This window comes from Oratosquilla oratoria, chromosome 30, assembly GCF_046742065.1.
Source record: "Oratosquilla oratoria isolate Oo_2021 chromosome 30, ASM4674206v1, whole genome shotgun sequence".
In the NCBI taxonomy this organism is placed as follows: Eukaryota; Metazoa; Arthropoda; class Malacostraca; order Stomatopoda; family Squillidae; genus Oratosquilla; species Oratosquilla oratoria.
The window spans coordinates 14,329,270-14,348,305 of record NC_134806.1 but is presented as its reverse complement, the minus strand read 5'-3'; the positions used below and the strand labels follow the sequence as shown (position 1 = coordinate 14,348,305).

Genomic DNA, 19,036 nt, shown 5'->3' with positions numbered 1-19,036 from the left:
CATTATTCACCTGACGAGTAAACTCTGAAAAATTCTCGATCGAATTTATCTCTCACCAATTGGTTGGCTGATATGGACCATCGTTTACCATAGCTTCTATCTTTTTGGAGTCTCGCGCCGATAGCTCACCGGTGAATTTCATTCACCTGAGGAGGGACACCAAACTGAAGGAAGCTGTGGCAGTCGTCACTCGACTTTGGCTATGACAACACACTTCAACAATTTTATTCTGACTGGCGCCAGACGACGCACTTTAAGTGTATAATTCTGGCTGACGCGGGGCAGAAACACTCGTGGATTATGCAGCGCCAACTACGTGCAGAAACACACGTAACACGTGAGAGAGAGAATGGGAGCAAGGGGGGGGGGGAACTCGCCGAAAACGACATACAGGCATAAGGGCCACGTGGGAATCGGCCACTGGGAGAGATGGACAAGCCAAAACCTGTTGTGTGAATTCTTACAATCACAATAAAGCCACTTTCAAAGTCCCGTGATTCCCTCTCCTCATCTTCCCACTCTATACAAACTAGCAATTCCTTATGTTGAATATATATTTTTTTTTAATGGGAGGGAGGTGGGGCGTTTTGTTTACAAAATCCCCAAGGAGTAGGCAGCTGGCGTTATATTAACCTTCCGATCTTAGTTTTATTTTACATCGATCTCCCTCTTGGATGCTCCAATTACAACTAACGATTAAGTTGAATCCTAACGAGCACACAATCAAAGCAAAGATATATGAAAAATGGGGAGATAAAAATAGAGATTGATAGTGAGTGAGGGGGACGGGAGTTGCTGTCTATTCATTCGACACTCGATTCAAAACAACATTCATGCAACCCCTGGGGGAAATTCTGACGGAGGAACACTTCCAGTTGTCCCCTGGACCAGCACTGGCACACAGTTCCAGCCGTCCAGTAGATCAATAACAAGTATGGCGTCTGGCAGTCTGTTGCCACACGCCTCAGCTCTTGGCCGACCCATGCATGCCGCCAAAATCACATGTGGGACTAATGATGTCCACAATTTCAAATTTATATTGATGATTTTCATAAGGTCCGTTTTCATCACATCTCTTTCCATTACTGGTTTATGTTTATACCACTTGCGTATGAAGATGTCTAAATACAATCACACGTGACGATGGGATGGAAAGTTCAAGATTATGTTGGATAAACGCATTAGCAATATCAATCACGTTTGTTTGTTTTAGTCGTCTGTTTGTGTTTTATGTGTTTATTACTTAGTTTTGCATCTAACCACAGCATGACTTAAAACTCGTCTATCTGTAATCTTCCATTGTAACCCTCTATATACGTCCCACCCTCCGCCATGTTTGTTTACGTTTATACGTCACAACCCGCCTGAACACGAATCTGCTACTAATGATTGTTACTGTAACTGGCTTTCTTGAAAGGTGACGCTCGCTAAAACGGTCATTTTTACTTTTCAAAATATTGAGTAATTTCGTTACTTGCAACGGTACTATTTATTTTCCTTACTACCTATGTTACAAAGACAAATATTCAACACTTCATACGCAACCCATAGTTGACATAAACGAGGTATGGATTAGGTTTTCTTCAAATTCCCGAAGTTAGGATGAATTTGGTTAAAGTCAATTTAAGACCCTATAATGTGCACCAATAATAAAGGATAAAACTGTCTGTATCCACTGAATCAACCACGGTTAACAACCGTTCCTTTAAAAAATGATCGACATATTTTCTCTAGATATTATTTAACTATACCAACATTTCCATTTTTTACCTTAAACGTATAGTTCTTATAAAGTTACGTTGGTGCTTAGACAGCAAAATTTCATGCAAACACAGGAGGGTTCGAGTTGATTTACGTTGGCCCAACGCGCCACCACGGAACAAGAAACCATCCATGTTACACACAAAATAAACTCTCCACACTGTTTATTACTACTGCCACTTGGTGATTTCGTTCAGGCTAAGGAACCCTAACGACATTCAACAGTGCAAAAACTCACAAACCAGATACTGCCAGCCTGCCACTTGATCTGAATGTACATCACCCAATTTGGCTTAGTACACAAACAGTAGATCACAAAACACGACATATCCTCAAATTCAACACTCCACTCCTAGCACATCAGCTACCCCACAGAAAAAAATCCTCTAAGGAGAAGCAAGAACCACGTTAACACGATTGTATTCAATATCCCATTCAGCTCTAAGACTGTACCAACACAGAATAGGCCTGGGCACTGAATCAAACTGCCCTTAATACAACCATCACACAGAGGTTATTGAACAGATTTACTGATTGATCAAAACCCACAAAGTGAAATATTTATAACTTCACACATTTTTTCTATGTGCTAGCAACCACTCAGTGTATGCATACAAATGTAATACTGACTGCAATTTATGGTGTCTACATGATTTTGGGTGTATGAAGCCATGAAAGGCCACTCTGATGAAAGTGACTCCCTATGTTTAGGTGTGTGACTCATGACTAGTGGGTACATGACTTTAGACTAAATACTTCTCATAAAAGAAAGCTGATACCTTTTATCTTCCATATTATTGACTTCCTTATATCTCTCCTTTGCCACTTCTATGACTTGACCTCTTAAATGCAATACTGTACCAATGGTTATTACTGATAAAATATTAAACTCTTTACTGGTTTGTGGCTAAGTATAGAAATTTAATGTGTGGAAAACCATCAAACATTTGGACAATGTCTGTAAAATATTTCATACTGCTCTCTTATATTTGTCTTGATCTTCAATCATAATTCGGTTTTGGCACTGCTGTAGCCATGAATGACAACACTCAAACATAAGCAGGATTCCTTTTCATCAAAGAGACTCCCTTCTGCTATCATCTCTAAATATATTTTTCATTCACAAAAATTAACACACAACAAATACTCTACAAATTGTTACCACAGAACCACTCCTGATCACCCAAAAATGGTAACCACATACCCTGTAAAATTATCAACACTATTTAGTGTGACTCTTAAAAAGTAACACATTTCATTCTAATCAATCTAACTTGAATTAAAAGCTGGACATATTGTCATGGTCAGCATTCTCGAACTGCCCCATAAGTATTTATCATGTGAACATACCTTTGCTTAGTTGCTGGTTAGCAGATATATTTTTCCTGCACAATAATTACTTTACATAATGTTTATAGTTTTAAAAACTCAGTAATGAACATTATACAGTATTTAGAATGAAAACAACCGGGTAGTAATAATTTTTACCACACGACTCTCCTACTCGCACTAAAATGCATAATATAAATGATTGTGACAAAGCATGTGTTCTGTTTACAAGCTAACATTTAAATTTTTTTGTAAAGAATGTGTCCATGATTAACTGAATTACAAAAATAGAAGTAATAGTAGAATATCTGATTTCTCATATATTTCTTGGGCATTTGATACATGAAGATATTACATCCACACACACTTATACACAGATCACTTAATACAATTGCACCACAAAATCACTATAAAATAATGTACATGTACCTAACACCCATTAAAGAAAACTTGCAAAAGAAAGTTCAAGGACTCAAATGTCATTACATATATATATATATATAATATATATGTATATATATACACATACAAAGGAGAGAAAGAGAAAGAGAGAGAGAGAGAGAGAGACGTGGAAGGCTGGGGGTATGGGGTGAGTGTAAATAATCCATGTTCCCCATTGAAATGTCAACCATCTATTTGTCCTCCTCTTTTTTATCCAATATACTCTTTATTATTGCCGTATTATTATAATAACTGCTTGAAGAAAGCTGTAAAGACAAGGAAGAGGAGGAGGAGAATTGGGTCAGGGGATATGGCATTGAAGGCGATAACTATGCATGTTTGTTTGTTTGTGATTTACCCTGGTCTTGGATGGGATTATAATCAACATCTATCATCCTCCCAGATGAGTTTTGAGCTTATATATACCCTGATCAATGGTCAATGTTGTGACCAACACATACACACCCTGTCACCTTGTGTATGTGTGTGCTTCATCATTTAATGGTTTCACCAAGGTCTACGATCTTATGCTGGACCCTTGATCAACAGCTCTCTCCTGGATATGAGCTCAGGGATTTTATATGGCCCAATCTATGGGTGGTGCAATGCTGTGACCTTACACATCCACACCAACTCCTTGCCTAACAAAGTGAGGTGCCAGCTTGTAGTGCTCTGATGCATTTCACCCCTGTGACTGAACTGGAGACCACTTAGCAGGAACTGTGATTCACCATGGTCTTGGATCACATGTTGGACTCATGATCGACAGCTATTTCCCTCCCAGAAGAGAGCTCTGAGCTCATATGTGAGCAACCTATGGGTAATGCTGTGACCTTACACGCATACACACATCCCCAACTCCCCACCCACGAGTTGGAGCAACAACTTGCAGCACAGCGGTACTGAAATAATTTCAGCACTGGGTGGGATTCAAACCTGGACCACCATAGTGGCAGCTGGTAACTCTACCAAGTGTGTGTGTATGTGTGCATGCACACATTTTTTGGCATAGATGAATATATTATATAGCAGACTGTTGATGACACCGTTTTGATTCAAGTTCCCTCTGGTTTTAGCTAGACAAACTTTGAAAGCCTACGTTTAGAAGACATTATACTAACATTTTTTCTCATTAAGAACTCCCCCCCCCCCCCTTTTCCACATGACACTAATCACCTCCCTACTACTTGCTTTTGGGGAAGAAGAAGGAGAGAAAAAAAAAAAAAAAAAAAAAAAAAAAAAAAAAAAAAAAAAAAAAAAAAAAAAAAAAAAAAAAAAATCCCTCAATGGCAAAAAATGGTGCTTTGTCTTTAAAGCAACTCGTTCCATATGAGCAAATTCCTTGATCTGGATTATGTTTTCTCAACTTGTACCTCATGCCAAGGTCACAATAATACACGTGAAACAAATTCAAGAGTAAATCCTATAAACACAATTCACAGGAAGATTCCCATGTTTAAAATCCATTCAAATAATAATGAAAAATTGCACCAGTATATGATGACCTCTTTTCAAAAAACTGATAATAATTACTTCTGAATATTAAAAATGCTGGTAACAGAAATACCACAACATTTGTTTACCAGAACACTTGAACTTTTAACAAGCTCTACTAAGCACTACAATCATCTGTTTCCACTGCACTATTATATTGGTGATTACCTCCACATTGGGGTATATTTGGAAACAAACCCAAACTGCTAACTTCCCACTGGATAAAACTTGCTCCTATGCATTTTCAAGAATGAGGCACTTAAGTTTATTCTTATTCAAAAGTGAAACTTGGAATTTTCTGGATATCTAATATTCAATACTATGAAAAACAACACTGATAAAAACTTAATGAAATGTCCCTCTACATCAAGCAAAAAATATGATTACTTCAAGAAAGAAATATGCCTAATAATAATCATATACAATACAGTACGCTACAAAAAGAGTAAACTTCCCTGTTCGATGATTAAATGAGACAGCTGAGAGAAGAGGCCAGAATGAGTGGGAGAGATAGGGAGGGAGGGAGAGACAGGAAAAGATAGAGAGGAGGGAGAGGTATTGAAGAGGAGAGAAAGGGAAGGAGAGAGGGAGTGAAAAAGAGAGTGAGGGGGGGGGACAGGGAGAATAGGTTACATGGAATCAAGAGACTGAAAAGTGAGGGAAAAGGAGAAGGAAGAGGAGGAAAGAAAATACCCTCACCTGTGGTTGCTAGCATTACATAAAAAAACTGTGTGAAAATAACTATTGTTCTCATTTTACTTACCTTCCTATGCTGTTTGAATATCTAGCTCTGCCAATGCTATAAGGGAATATTACAATTACTCTTTCAACACAAATATAAAAGATATCACAGCTGTTAATACAAGGTAGGCAGCTTGAAGTGTTCTACGGTATTAAAAAATCTATATCAACTATCTGTCAACAATTTCAGCCCTCCTATGTTTTCATTCTTTTCATACCCTAGCAAACTTTCATGGCAATGCTCCACAAATGAAACCTGATCGAGATCTGCAGTTAATTCATGTATTCACGATTCAATATTCCTATTCTTTTGTGCGATCAATGACAGGTGTCTGTTAGCAGGGTTTCTACAAAATGGATGTAAAAAATTATCTCCCTGTCCCCATTTTCAAAACCCAATATCCACACCTCCTATGGAATTGCACGATACTTGGTCTAGGGACAGGATCCAAAATCTTCCTCCATCACCTTTGATTGCATTTCCTACACCTTTTCACACAAGGAGAGCAAACATTCAACAACTGCTCTCTTCCTACTACATCAGTGGTTCTTAACCCCTTTTCAGTGCCTTCCCTTGATATCTCAGAAAAAATTCTCATACCCCCATCCAGTACAAATACAATGCAAACATATGAAAAGGATAGCGACACAAACCGTGCTTTCCTTTCTCATTGTAAATATACAGTACCATGCACTGGCTATCATGTCTTGTATTCCCCAGGTTCAAGGTTTTGTATTCCTTGGGGGCACAGGCACCCCAGGTTAAAAACCACTGTACTACATAGAATCTGTCCCAGACACACAGACAACAGTCCAAGGTTTCTTCTCAGAGATCTATGGGAGGGTCTCAGAAATATTAATAGCTTGCCAATATAGGGCTGAATATTTCCGGTCAGTGAAACTCAAGGCAAGGGTAATGGGTAGGGGATTGGAGATGATTAAAGAAAATGGAGAAAAATGGAAGATATGCCAGTTGTTGTTTGCTGACAACACTGCTCTTGTGGCAGGACCAGAGGAGGAATTAAGGAAGTTAGTGATGGAGTTTGGGAAGATGTGCAAGGGGAGGAACTTGAAGGTAAATGTGGGTAAAAGGTGATAAGATGTACAAGGAGAGAGGATGGCAGCAAATTGGGAGTATTAAGAGAGAGGCTGGAGGAAGTGGATAGCTTTAGATGTTTGGGGGTGCATGTGGTGGGAAAAGGAGTGGAGGTAGAATGCTGATTGAGAGGAAGGAAATTCCTCTGAGGATTGATTAAAAAGTGTAACAAGAAAACATTTGGGAATGTATGCTAAGGAGATTGTATGAAGGGGTGATTGTGCTGACAGCACTGTTTGGGGCAGAAACATGGAACATAAGAGAGGAAGAGTTTAAATGTGTTTGAGATGAAATGTCTGAGAAGTATGGTCAGGGTTACTAGGCTGGATAGAATGAGAAACAAATGAAGTGAGAGCAGGGGTGGAAAAAGAGTTGGGAGATAGGGTTGATGAAAAATTATTGAGATGGTTTGGACACATGGAAAGAATCAATGATGAAAGACTAGTGAAAGAAGTGTGGAGGGCAAAGATGGATGGAGTAAACATGAGGGGGAGATTGAGGATGAGATAGGGATGGGGTAAAAGGGGTGTTGAAGAAGAGAGGTATATTTGCTGAGGAAGGGAGAAGACAGAAGATAGGGGTGAGTGGAGTTTGGTTGTGTATGGATGATGCTGTGATGCATTGAAGGGAGTGGGTGGGGGATTAGTGAGTGGTTGTGTGTGAACAATATTTTGATGCCGCCTAAAGGGATTTCTCCCAGTCTTCTCTTTTTCTGCATGTGGGGACTTTTTTTTTTTTTTTGGCTGATTAAATGAAGTGGCCTTGCTGTGTCTTGCTGCATTGCTTCTGACCCAGGGCAATGGGTGAGATCCAGGGATGACCCATCATCCAAGAGCCAAGAAAAGAGAGAGGGAGGGATGGGGTGGTGAATAGGAGTGGAGTGGGTGGGGATGAAATGGGTGGGAGTGGAATTATGCCTTTTGATTTTGGCTACCTCCCTTGCAAATGGGAAAAAGCCATTGGTATATATATGAAACTCAAGGCACCAATTAATTATTAAGAGCTATTGATAATGGTTTAAAATAAGGTGGAGAAAAAATAAATGAACAAATAAATAAATAATAGTACATACATACATATACCAAGGCTTTTTCCCCCTTACAAGGGAGGTAATCAAAAAGAAAAAGGCATAAAATCATTCCCACCCCTCCACCCTCCCTCTTATCTTAGCACCTCCTGGATGACGGGTCATCCCTGCACCTTGTCCACTGCCCTGGGTCAGAAGCAGTGTCACCAGACACAGCACATCTACAGCAAGGCCGCTTCATTAAATCATAGTACATGTACTTTTATTTCTTTTAACATTTCCCACCACATCCGAGGCTAATACTTGAATTCTATCAAGTTCCACAGATGCAAAAGAAGAGAAACAGGAATATGGATCAATGATTTCCCAAACCAAAAATAACTGTAGCCTTGAGTTTCACTGACTGGAAACCCAGAACCCCCTCAGTGACTGGCAACAGTCTTTGGGCTTTCCCATATATCTCTCTGACAAGAAATTGTGGACTGTTGTCTCTTGTGATGTACTAGTGTGAGACTGTTTCTATGTCACCAACTTACACGAGTAGGACAGGAGCAGTGACTGATTGTCAACTCCCCTCATGTGAAAAGATGGAGAAAATACGGGCAAATCTTGGACCTGATTCAGAGACCTGGTGCCAACTCCTAGTGATCCACCTCAGGACGGATGTGAGGGAGTTGACAAGTTTTGAAAACATGCAATAAGGAGATGATTCGCTGCCATTCATCTTGCAGGACCACCACTAGTGAGTACCCGTCAGTACTAGTTCAAACGCAAAATAAGAGAAAATGTGCCACTTCCCCTGCATCTCACAAAAACCCATCAATTCTTGTTTTGCATCTTTACCAATTTATTGTTCCCTTACTGTCATCCACACCTAATCAGTTCACTAAAAGTTTGTTAAAACCAACAAAGTGCACTCCACACACCTGCCATTCTCCAATACACTCACACCATGTGATATCTGATTACAGCTTTTATTGGACTCTGAATGCAAGCTCCTCCCACTCGTTTGTTCATTCCATATGAGCAGAGACATAACATGGACATAGCTCAACAGGAAGGTTAAAAATGTAACCATGCTTTTCTAATAAAAAAATTAGTCATTTACAAACTGAAGTTCTTGAGATTGGTATAAACTGGTTTGATGTCCATTCAAAACACAGTAGGATCTCTATATATGAACACAATCTCTTCTGGTTCTCCACTTCGACAAACTGTTCATTATGTGAACCTAAACTCCAATTTCATTTCAGAAATATGGAAAGTATACAAATTACATATCAAATACAGTCTGCTCATACTGTACTCTTTGATTTCCAGCATGTTTTGTGGACTTAATTTTCTTCAGAAAAACATTTTTATATTCAATTTGTTCATATATGGGGACCTCACTGTATTGCAATGTATGTGATAACTATATGCATATGAAGAATTAAGTTCTGCATTTGCATATGTTCACATTTTCCAATTCAAGCAATTCCAGATAGTTGAATGTTATGATAAGCAGTGATGGTGCACCTTTATACTTAACTAAATGCTTGTTCTATAAAACTGTTACTGTCTTAAGATTGTTCCAGATCCATACTGAATGGTGGGAAAACAAATATTTTGATTACCTGTACAGTCACAAAACTGACATGGAGCACTTCTCTTCTAATGCAATAAGAAATGAATAAAGTAAATAAAAATAAGGTCATAATGACAATGGCTAGATTTGTGCGTGTGTTAATGATGGGGGGGGGAGAGAGGGAGAGAGAGAGAAAAAACAAACAAAAAAAAAACACTATTCATGTGGAAAGTTAATGCATTCCAAGATATTCCTTCAACAGACCTACATTTGAAAAATGCATGGGACTTTGTATAAAAAATAAATTCAAATCTACCCATATCTGGTCAACCAAATGAAAAAAGAAAAAGAAAAGTAGAAAAAAGAAAGAAAAGAAAAGAAAGAAAAGAGAAGAAAGAAAATAAAGGAAAGGAAAAAAGGAGGAGAAAAAAAAAAAAAAAAAAAAAAAGAAAAAAAAAAAAAAAAAAAATGAACTTGTGTGTGATTAACAGTGGTTTCTTTCCCCTCGCTTTCTATTTTTTTTTTCATACAGGTTTGAATACCGAAGAAAATGATGTGTAAAAATCAATGTATAATTCTTCAAATGCAACTTGGGCTTGGAGCCTTTATTTTAAAGTTGCGTTTGAAGAACTTGTTTATCTTATTGCATCTTTCTTTTTGTCTAGACGATGACTTTTCTCTTCCTATATATGCTGACTCGCAGTTAATACCTCCGCCTTCATAGCCTACCTACCCCTGGGGCTCATGAGACTGTCCCCCTAAAGGGCCACCTGCATTGCATTGCAGGTCCCCCAGCCTATGCTACCTATGGGGGCTCATGGATGTCCCCACACTAGACTACAATATATTTTTCAAAATAATTTGCCTCTTTGGCTACAGACAACATATTCATTTCAATAAAATATCCGTACATGGGTAAAATGGTTTGCAAAGAAAAATGTGACAAACATTACAATATATCCAACCGATGCCAAGGTAATGAAGGCTGCCACAGTATGTGCCCAGCTGGAGAATGTAGACAGCTGTAGTCTTTGTGACAGACGGGGTAGCAGCGACAACTGAAGCAGGAGATACAGCACCTGCAGAGTGGCAGTGGCGGCGGCAGCAGCAGCAGTAGCAGCACAGTAGAGGATGATGGCATGCCGAGGGCCATCGCTGCCATGCCACCACCACCACCTTCACTTTGGCTTGGAGGGAACAATGGCCATTTAGTAAGAATCTGTTTGGAGCCACACACTCTAGTCGCATCCACGCCAGCTGAAATATATTCTTCAAAAAAACTTATTCTAATACCAAATAAAACAATGCACTTCATGTAATGTCATGGTATGTTAGTAAAAATAATAATAATAATAAATAATAATAATAATCCTATATGGTATATATTATTATTTCTATTTTTCTAAGGGAAGCCTAATGTATATCATGACATTAACATTTATGCAATAGAGCACAATGATGAATTTAAGCATCACCACATATCTAAATTGTGTTATTTTGGCTGTGGTCAGAAATTTGGGCACTCAAGAATGAGCACTGATTAGAGAAGAGAGAAAGAGAGGAGAGAGTGAGGAGGTAGAAAAAAAAAAAAAAAAATCATACCAATAAAATCAAAAGCACTTGAAGAAAACTTTGTGCACATCCTGGCCAATTATGTTGACTGGTAAATGGAAAAGCTTTAGTATTTCCATTAAAGAAAAGTAAAGAAAAAAGCAGTGAAATGCTAATCTGTAAAGCAGATGCTTGAAAAGGGGGGGGGGGAAGGGTAGGTACAACATTACAGTAATGGATGATATTTATACACGCACACACATACACAACCTGCCAAAAGTTTAGTCATCAATATCATATCATTATCAAAATTTCGTCACAAAATTGATCAACTGTATCTCAAATCTCTTTTGAAGGAGACTCATACCTCACAGTTAACCAACAACAGCTACTGAATTGACCAATGTCACTCAAGAAAGAAATATTGTGTTGTTGTGTTTCAGAAGGTTCACACTTGTAACCTAAGTCAAAAAATTTTCTACAGTGAATAATATCAGTAAACTTGTAAATATCCACAGCATATACTGTTCAACTGTCTACGGGAATCAGTAACGAATGCTTCTGTTAAAATGGTGCTCTCAGTTTTGGTACAAATTTCCCCTCCATTTGCTTTGTGCATTCTTAGTATAAAGTGTGTGTGTGTGTGGGGGGGGGCTAGGTTATTTAATGATGTGATAATTCACTCTATATAAGACATGTAAGACAATACAGGAAACTTGAGAAGTTATAAGCTTAAAGACATGTTCAATGCAAAGTTGTCAAACATTTTCATGACATTGGAATGGCATCCATTCCTATCCTTCTCTCTGGTAGGTTATATAAAATTCCATCCATGACTTTGAAAATCATCTAAAGCAAATTGTTAAGGGCCCAAAGCTTTCTTTCTGGGAAATTGAAAGACAAGAACCCTCAAATTTTTGGTGGAAAGTCATTACATACAGTGCAAAGGCAGCTGCAACAGGATACTGGTTACAGTTGTTGCAAGCCTCTGAGGGAGCTACTTGGAACTTGCAACCAGCAAATCCAAAAAGGTCATTTTGTGACAGTATCTGGGATCAGCAGAAATATAGACAGGTTCTTGGAAGTGATGAGACAGTGGTTACTGTGAGAGCATACCAAAGCCCCGGCAGAGACTAATTTGACTCAGAGAACACACATTAAAACATCCAGACTCACTGATGGTAGAAGTGCTATTTCTTTTAATGTGGTGATGGTGACCATGTAGCATTACTCAAAAATCAAATGACAAACCAAAGGATTTATTTTCAGCTGCTGTGATGTTACCCCACAGCTGTGAGAATTGGTGTCATCATTTTCATGCAGGATGGTACTCCCTGTCACAATGGTAAAAGTACTAAACTGTGGCTAAATGATTATGGTATGGACTTTTGTTACTGAGAAGCCTGACCACTCTTGTGACATTAATCCCTCAGAGAATTTGTGGGCTCTCGTTAAAAGGGCAAAGTCTCTTCATCTCAAAGCTTGAACTCCCTGGGAGAGTTGGACTAATTTTGATGAATCAAAGCTGCAAAAATTGGACTAATTTTGATGAATCAAAGCTGCAAAAATTGGCAGTCTCCCAAGATGCTTACAATAGGTTATAAAGAGTAAAGGAAGACCTACAAAGTAATATATAAAGGGTAGGTACTGATCACAAAAACTCAAACAAATAATCTATATTTATGTATGAAATAAATTTGTGACTAAACTCTGGGCCTGTACTGAAGAGAGATTTCTATAGATATACATACACACACAATTATACATCCTAGAATGTCCTTCACATTAAATTCTACAGTAGTACAAGAAAAGGTCAAAGCAGGAAAGCTAGCAAAGCATAAAACTTTCATTATCTATCCTTTAACCAACTCATAAATAGATAGAAAAGAATATCATGCACAAGATAAGCAGATTCTAATTAGGTCTGATACATGTTTCAGCAGTTGCATATCCACTCAAAGAAGTACAAACCTTTAATAATTTATACAATTACTACAAAACAGTGAACCTCATTGTCACTATAGTAACCTTGTTCTAGTTAATATCAACAATTCTGTTCAGTTAGGCTAAGACAATTCTGACCCCTTCCAAACTGAAGGGATGCTTCCGAGTTGAATTACATTTTTTGAAGACAGCCACAATAGACACAGGTACCAGACTGTATGGTTATACAGCGAGTCCTCCTTATACGGTAATTCTTTATCCGGTAAATTCACAGTTATGGTATTTGGTAATTACTACCCTCGATTCTATTTATGGTAAGAAAAATTCACAGATGCAGTATATGCTCGTGTTTTGGAGGTAAAATTAGATATTTTGAAGAGGAAAGAGCAGGGAGAAGGTACGTCTGCCATAAGTCGAAACTTGGGTTCGGTATACGGTAATTTAAATTTGGAGCAAGGTTTTCAGGAACGCATATGTACTGTATAACGAGGACTCACTGTATTTACTCATGATATATTTGATAAAATTAATAAAAGTTGCCGAGGACAAAAAAAAAAAAAAAAAAAAAAAAAAAATTAGTGATAGCCAGAATAAAGGACAAAGGAATACCTCGTACTGAAGAGGTTAGGATTCCGTGGTGAAAGAAATTAAGTTTCCGAGTAAGACAAGACATGTTTTTTAAAGAAGGTAGGTATCATTGCCCTTTGCTTTTAATTCCTATAGCCAATGAATTCTAACAAAATGGTAACAAGGTCCACTTTCTTACATCCACAATAAAACTTTATGATGCCTGATAGTGTACTTTGTTGGCTTCCAGTTTTTACCTGAATACATCTGGGTGGGATTTCAATCTATGGTAAACAATCAAAGGTTATTTTCATTTTTAAAATGTCTGTTCCTTCAATTTGTAATTGCCCTTTTTGTTTTATATAAACACACATATGTATCTATACACTGTGTTTGTATTTCTTTAGTTGTATTTACCTAGTTATATAGAAAGAGAAAATGAGAGAGCAGATGACAGAAGGAGAAAGAGGAGAGGAGACACAAAAGGAGAGAAAGAGAAAGAGAAATGAGAGGAAAGAGGAGTATGTGGAAAGATGAGAGAAGAAAGAGAAAATGGAGAAGAAAAGAGAGAGAGGAGGGGAGAAGACGAGAGAAAAATGAGGAGAAAAGGCAAGAAGAGAGGAGAAAAGAGAGAAGCAAGGAGAGATGTGGAGAGAGGAGAGGAAAGGCAAAAAGAGAGAGGAAGGAAAGAAGGAGAGAGGAGAAATAGAAGAGAAAATGGAGAGGACAGGGCAGAAGAGAGAATACAGAGAAGGGCGAAGAGAGGAGAGATAGGGGAGAGACAGGAGTGAGAGAGAGGGGGAGGGTGAGAGAAAGAGACAGTGAGAAGTGGGAGGGAGGAAGGGAGAGAGGGAAGGGAAGGGAAGGGAAAGAGAGAGAGAAGGGAGAAAAAGAGAGAAAGGGAGAGGTGAGGGAGAAAGGAGAAAGAGTGGGGAGGGAAAAAGAGAAGAGAGAAAGAAAAAGAGGGGAGGGAGACGGGGGTGAGAGAGAGATACAGTGAGAAAGAGAGAGACAGGGGAGGGTGAAAGAGCAAGGGAAGGGAGAGGGGGAGGGGAGAGAAAGGATTAGGAGAGAGACAGGGTTGAGATAGGAGAAAGAGATAAAGAGAGATAGAGAGAGATAGGGAGAAGAAGAGAGGGGGAGGGGAGGGAGAGGAGGGAGGAAGAGAGAGAGAGGGGGAGGGGAGGGAGAGGAGGGAGGAAGAGAGAGAGAGGGGGAGGGAGAGAAGGAGAAAGAGTGGGAAGGAGATACAGGGGTAAGAAGAAAAAGGGAGAGGGAGAAAGAAGGAGAGAGAGAAAGAAAGGGAGGAGGAAGGAGAGAGGTGGGGAGAGGGAGTAGGAGGCAGAATATATTGAAGTTAACTCTGTGAACAAAACGACTTAAAGGTTAAAAACTGGAGCAACAGAGTATCTATCTATGAGCAGCAAGTTAGGAAAACTGAGTGGACATGAGCAATTACGGTAGCCTTGTTTTCCCTTTCTGGTTTAAAAGGGGTTAAGTACAGCTGATACAAAATAACCTTTCATCAGCCAAAACAAAGAGGTCATGCATTGCTGAAGAAAATTCCCTGACAAGTGGCCAAAATACAGGATAAATGTACCCAATAAAAAAAATGGGCTGACCCCTACACTACTACTGCATTGTTACATATTGCTCCAGTTAATCCTAGACAATTCTGTACAGCTTTGAGCATGACCTCATTTGTGACAGTGAGTTCATTGGATAATGGCAGTTTCAATTAGCTTGGGGCAATAACCTTATAATGTGTCTGTAAAGATTGACAGATGAACTCCAGGGATGATATTCATTGGGGATATACAGTTTAATCTTCAGGCAGAAGAATTATGTTAAGTGGAAGACGAGAGAGAGAGGAATACATGAATAATAAAAAAAATAATATTAATAAAATAATAAATTGAACAACAGCAAAAATAAAAACAAACATGTGACAATTCAACCAGTAAGTGTGGGATGGCTACAGTAAGTGATAGAACATTACAAATTAGTTGTACTGTACTATACAATTTACTAAGCTAATAATTTGTAGGAAGGGTAAAGAAGCAGGTTTTAAAAATTGTGATAAGTGAGGAGGCACTAGTCGTATTGGGAAAAGGTATAAACAAAAATGAGCAAAGCAATGCAAACTCGAAAGATCTTATTCCCAGAGCATTGCTTAAGCATGAAGTAAAATGCAAATAAAAAGAAGTTAGCATGAGGAAAAAAAAAATAAAAACTATCATTGTGTGGCAGCCCAGTCATCGACTCTATGCCAAAAACAAAACCAAAAAAAGTTAAAAACAAAAACTGTTCACATATCCTTTTCCTTACATCCCAAAACACTACCAAATTGTGTTACCTTTTAAATAATTTTACAAAACACCTACTAAATTCAGAACAGTCAACATGGAAACTTTACATTACCTTCTTTGTTTATTGCACTTCACAATAAGAAAAAGGACACAATAAACATATGATATAGAAAACAAAAAGACATTCTGTACATGTCAAGCACTGGAAAAAAAAAAAAATGCAACTGGGTTTGATACTTTTAGCCTTAAAAAAAAAAAAAAAGAGAGAGAGAGAGAGACAGAGGGAAAATTAAAATAAAAAGGATGATTTATAAAATAATAAAGCAACAGACCCTGAGGACTCTGTGGCACTTACGTCTTCGAGGTGATATCAGTTTGACGCCTCCTGGCTTGTCCGATGTCAAGGGTGAAGAAGATACAGAGGACCTCACCCTTTTTTCGGGAGGTGCCGTTTCTTCAATAGATGATGGTCTTTTCATGTTTCCGATTCCACTTTTTTTATCTGAAGCTGCCCCACTCTTCTTTGATACAGGAGGCTTTGTTGGCTCATCCAAAATCCCCGTTGACCTGAAACCACGGGATTTATACGTCTTCACTGTGGGTCTTCTCCCTTCAACTACTTCATTTTGGTCCGCCATACCCAAGGCATCTGCAAAGCTTCTGGTGGAATTTCCAGCTTTACGAGGTATTTTGGCAAGTCCATCGGCACTATGAGGTTTGACGCTCTCAAGTGTCTCCTTGACTTTATCTGCTTGCAACTTGGAATGTTCTTTTTCCTCATACTCCTTCCGCTCCTTTTCCTTTCGCAATTTACGTTCTTTCTCCTTTTCCTTTTCCTTTTCTTTATCCCTTCCTCTGCTTCTGTCTTTGGAACTACTGTCACTTCTCCTATCTCTGTCCCTGCGGTCTCTATCTCTATCTCTGTCGCGGTCCCTGTCCCTGTCCCTGTCCCTATCCCTATCACTACTACTTCTACTCTTTTCATGTTTATCATGTCTGGATTTCTCTCTTTTACTATCTTTGGCTGGCTTCTCTTTACTAGATTTTGATGATCTGCTCTTATCACTTCCTTTATCCTTTTCTTTCCTACTGTGTTCTTTTGATCTCTTGTCCTTATCTTTACTACTTTTCTTTTCCTCCTTTTCCTCCTTATCATATATATCTTTGTCTTCACTTTCACTTATATCTTCACTTTTAGCAGTACTTTGAGGAGACACTGAACGATTTTCTTCATTGTTCTTCTCTGTTTCATGTACAGGAGATGAAATCTCTTCAGTTTTTTCTGCACTTTCTGAACTTGGAAGACTGTCACTTACTTCCTTTGGAGCAGGTTTATGGTCCACACTTGGTTCACTGGGAACGCTGGTAACTGTGCTATTATTGCTTGTACCAGTGTATGTGATTATGGTGTGAGTGGTTGTGGTGGTGGTCTGTGGTTGGGTGTCTTGTGAAGTTGTACTCTGATATCCCGAGTCTTCGGGCATGCTCTGGTAACCATTGTTGCTTGTTTTCGAAGTCCTTCCACTTCCAGACCTCAATTTTCTCTCCGTCTCAACTTCTCGCTTCAGTTCACTCAGGGGACGATTGTCGTCACTGTCGGTGGATTCTCGACTGACCCTCTGGGATGTAACTTTGGCAAGAACTTGACTTCCACTTCTGATTGTAATACGGATTGGAGTAGTAGGAGGTACAACAGGTACCACCTCACTTTCGCTTGAACCATTGGAAGATTCATCAGGTCCTTCATAATCTGAACTTCCTTCAGCACTCTCTGAAGGTGCATCAGCTGCTGTATTCTGGTTGTCATCACCCTGTTGCACTGCATTTGCTTTTTCTTGCTTAGTGTGAACATTATCTGTATTATGCTGAGTGGTGTCCATATCCTCAGACTTTGAATGGGAAGGATCCTGTACATTCATGGCAACGGGTGAACTGTCTGTTGTTGCGACAGTATTTCCATCAGCACACTTGACAAGGTTCATCCACTTCAAAACAACCTCGTTGGCTAGGAGCCTGGCACCTGAAAATAAACAAAATAGGAAACATGAACAATAAGCTTTTATATTATTATCTCTTTCTTACCAATAAGCTTATTCTCCCTAATAAAGGAGGTAGCCAGTCAAAGACATCAAGGCATGCACCCACCCTCCATCAATCACGCACTCATTCATTTTGTGTGTATATCTGTGTGTGTGTTATAAATAATATGGGGGGAACAGGTTGATGTTGGACGGGTGTAAGATGTGTGAAGAGTGGGTACATGCCTTTTTATATGTATGTGAATATATGTATGCATGCATGCATGTATATATATATATATATATATATATATATATACACACACACTCTATATAACCTTTGCAAAAACATGTGAATATCAAATATGCTGAAAACCATTAGGAAAATGAAAGATGTAATCCAAAGGTTTTCATCTATCAAGACATCTTCAAGGAATGCACAGATTTCAGAAAAGGTAACCTAAAAAAAAAAAAAAAAAAAAAAAAAGTGAGGAAAGGAACTAGAGCAAACTATGACCTCACTTTACCTAACTCTAAGCAATGACCTAAGGATCTCCTAGAATCACCATGGTTTACTGATTTATTAAAGATTTTATCAATAAATCATCTAACTTGCACAACCCTAAGCTGATATTTATATTGCAATGTGAAAATGAACATAAGATTCAATCTTTCTACAATTTCTTTCTTTCCCAGTCAATCACATAATTATCGTCTCTAACATAACAAATAATTCCACAGGACAAATGGCCATTTTTAAAATATATTTGTGATGTTTTATTCTCATGTTGGAAGAAAGCCGTCAGATATGATAGATCACTTTTAACCTCTTCAATATGAGTCAAGTTCTTGTGTGCAGCATCAGCTGTCATATGTACGATGCATCACACTACTTGTATTATAAAATATGAAGTCACTACTGTACTACTCATTCTCTTTCACTCTGAGTACCGGTAATAATAAACATAGAAAATGTGATCAAAACAGTTCACAGAATTTGGGGGTCACTCAGCTACAACTATAAAATAAATATAAGCAAGACGATGGTGCCAGCATTATCGTATACCCACTTGCGCCTCATGATGCCTGCATAGTTGTCATCGTATCAAAGACATTAAGATGGTTTAGGCATACAGAAAGAATGAATGAAGAATGATAGTGTGAAAAGTAGAAGTGGACTAGGCCTGATAG

General features: G+C 38.5%; 1 protein-coding gene across 4 annotated transcripts in view; it reads right to left on the bottom strand.

Annotated features, from left to right (window-relative positions):
- The window catches only part of LOC143041028 (uncharacterized), a 173,171-nt gene that overhangs the window by 62,849 nt on the left and 91,286 nt on the right, over positions 1-19,036 (bottom strand). For all 4 annotated transcript variants that reach the window (XM_076212616.1, XM_076212618.1, XM_076212615.1 and 1 more), the window contains exon 5: positions 16,183-17,847. In XM_076212616.1, the coding sequence (XP_076068731.1) occupies positions 16,183-17,847 (1,665 nt within the window). The remainder of the gene's footprint in view (positions 1-16,182; positions 17,848-19,036) is intronic.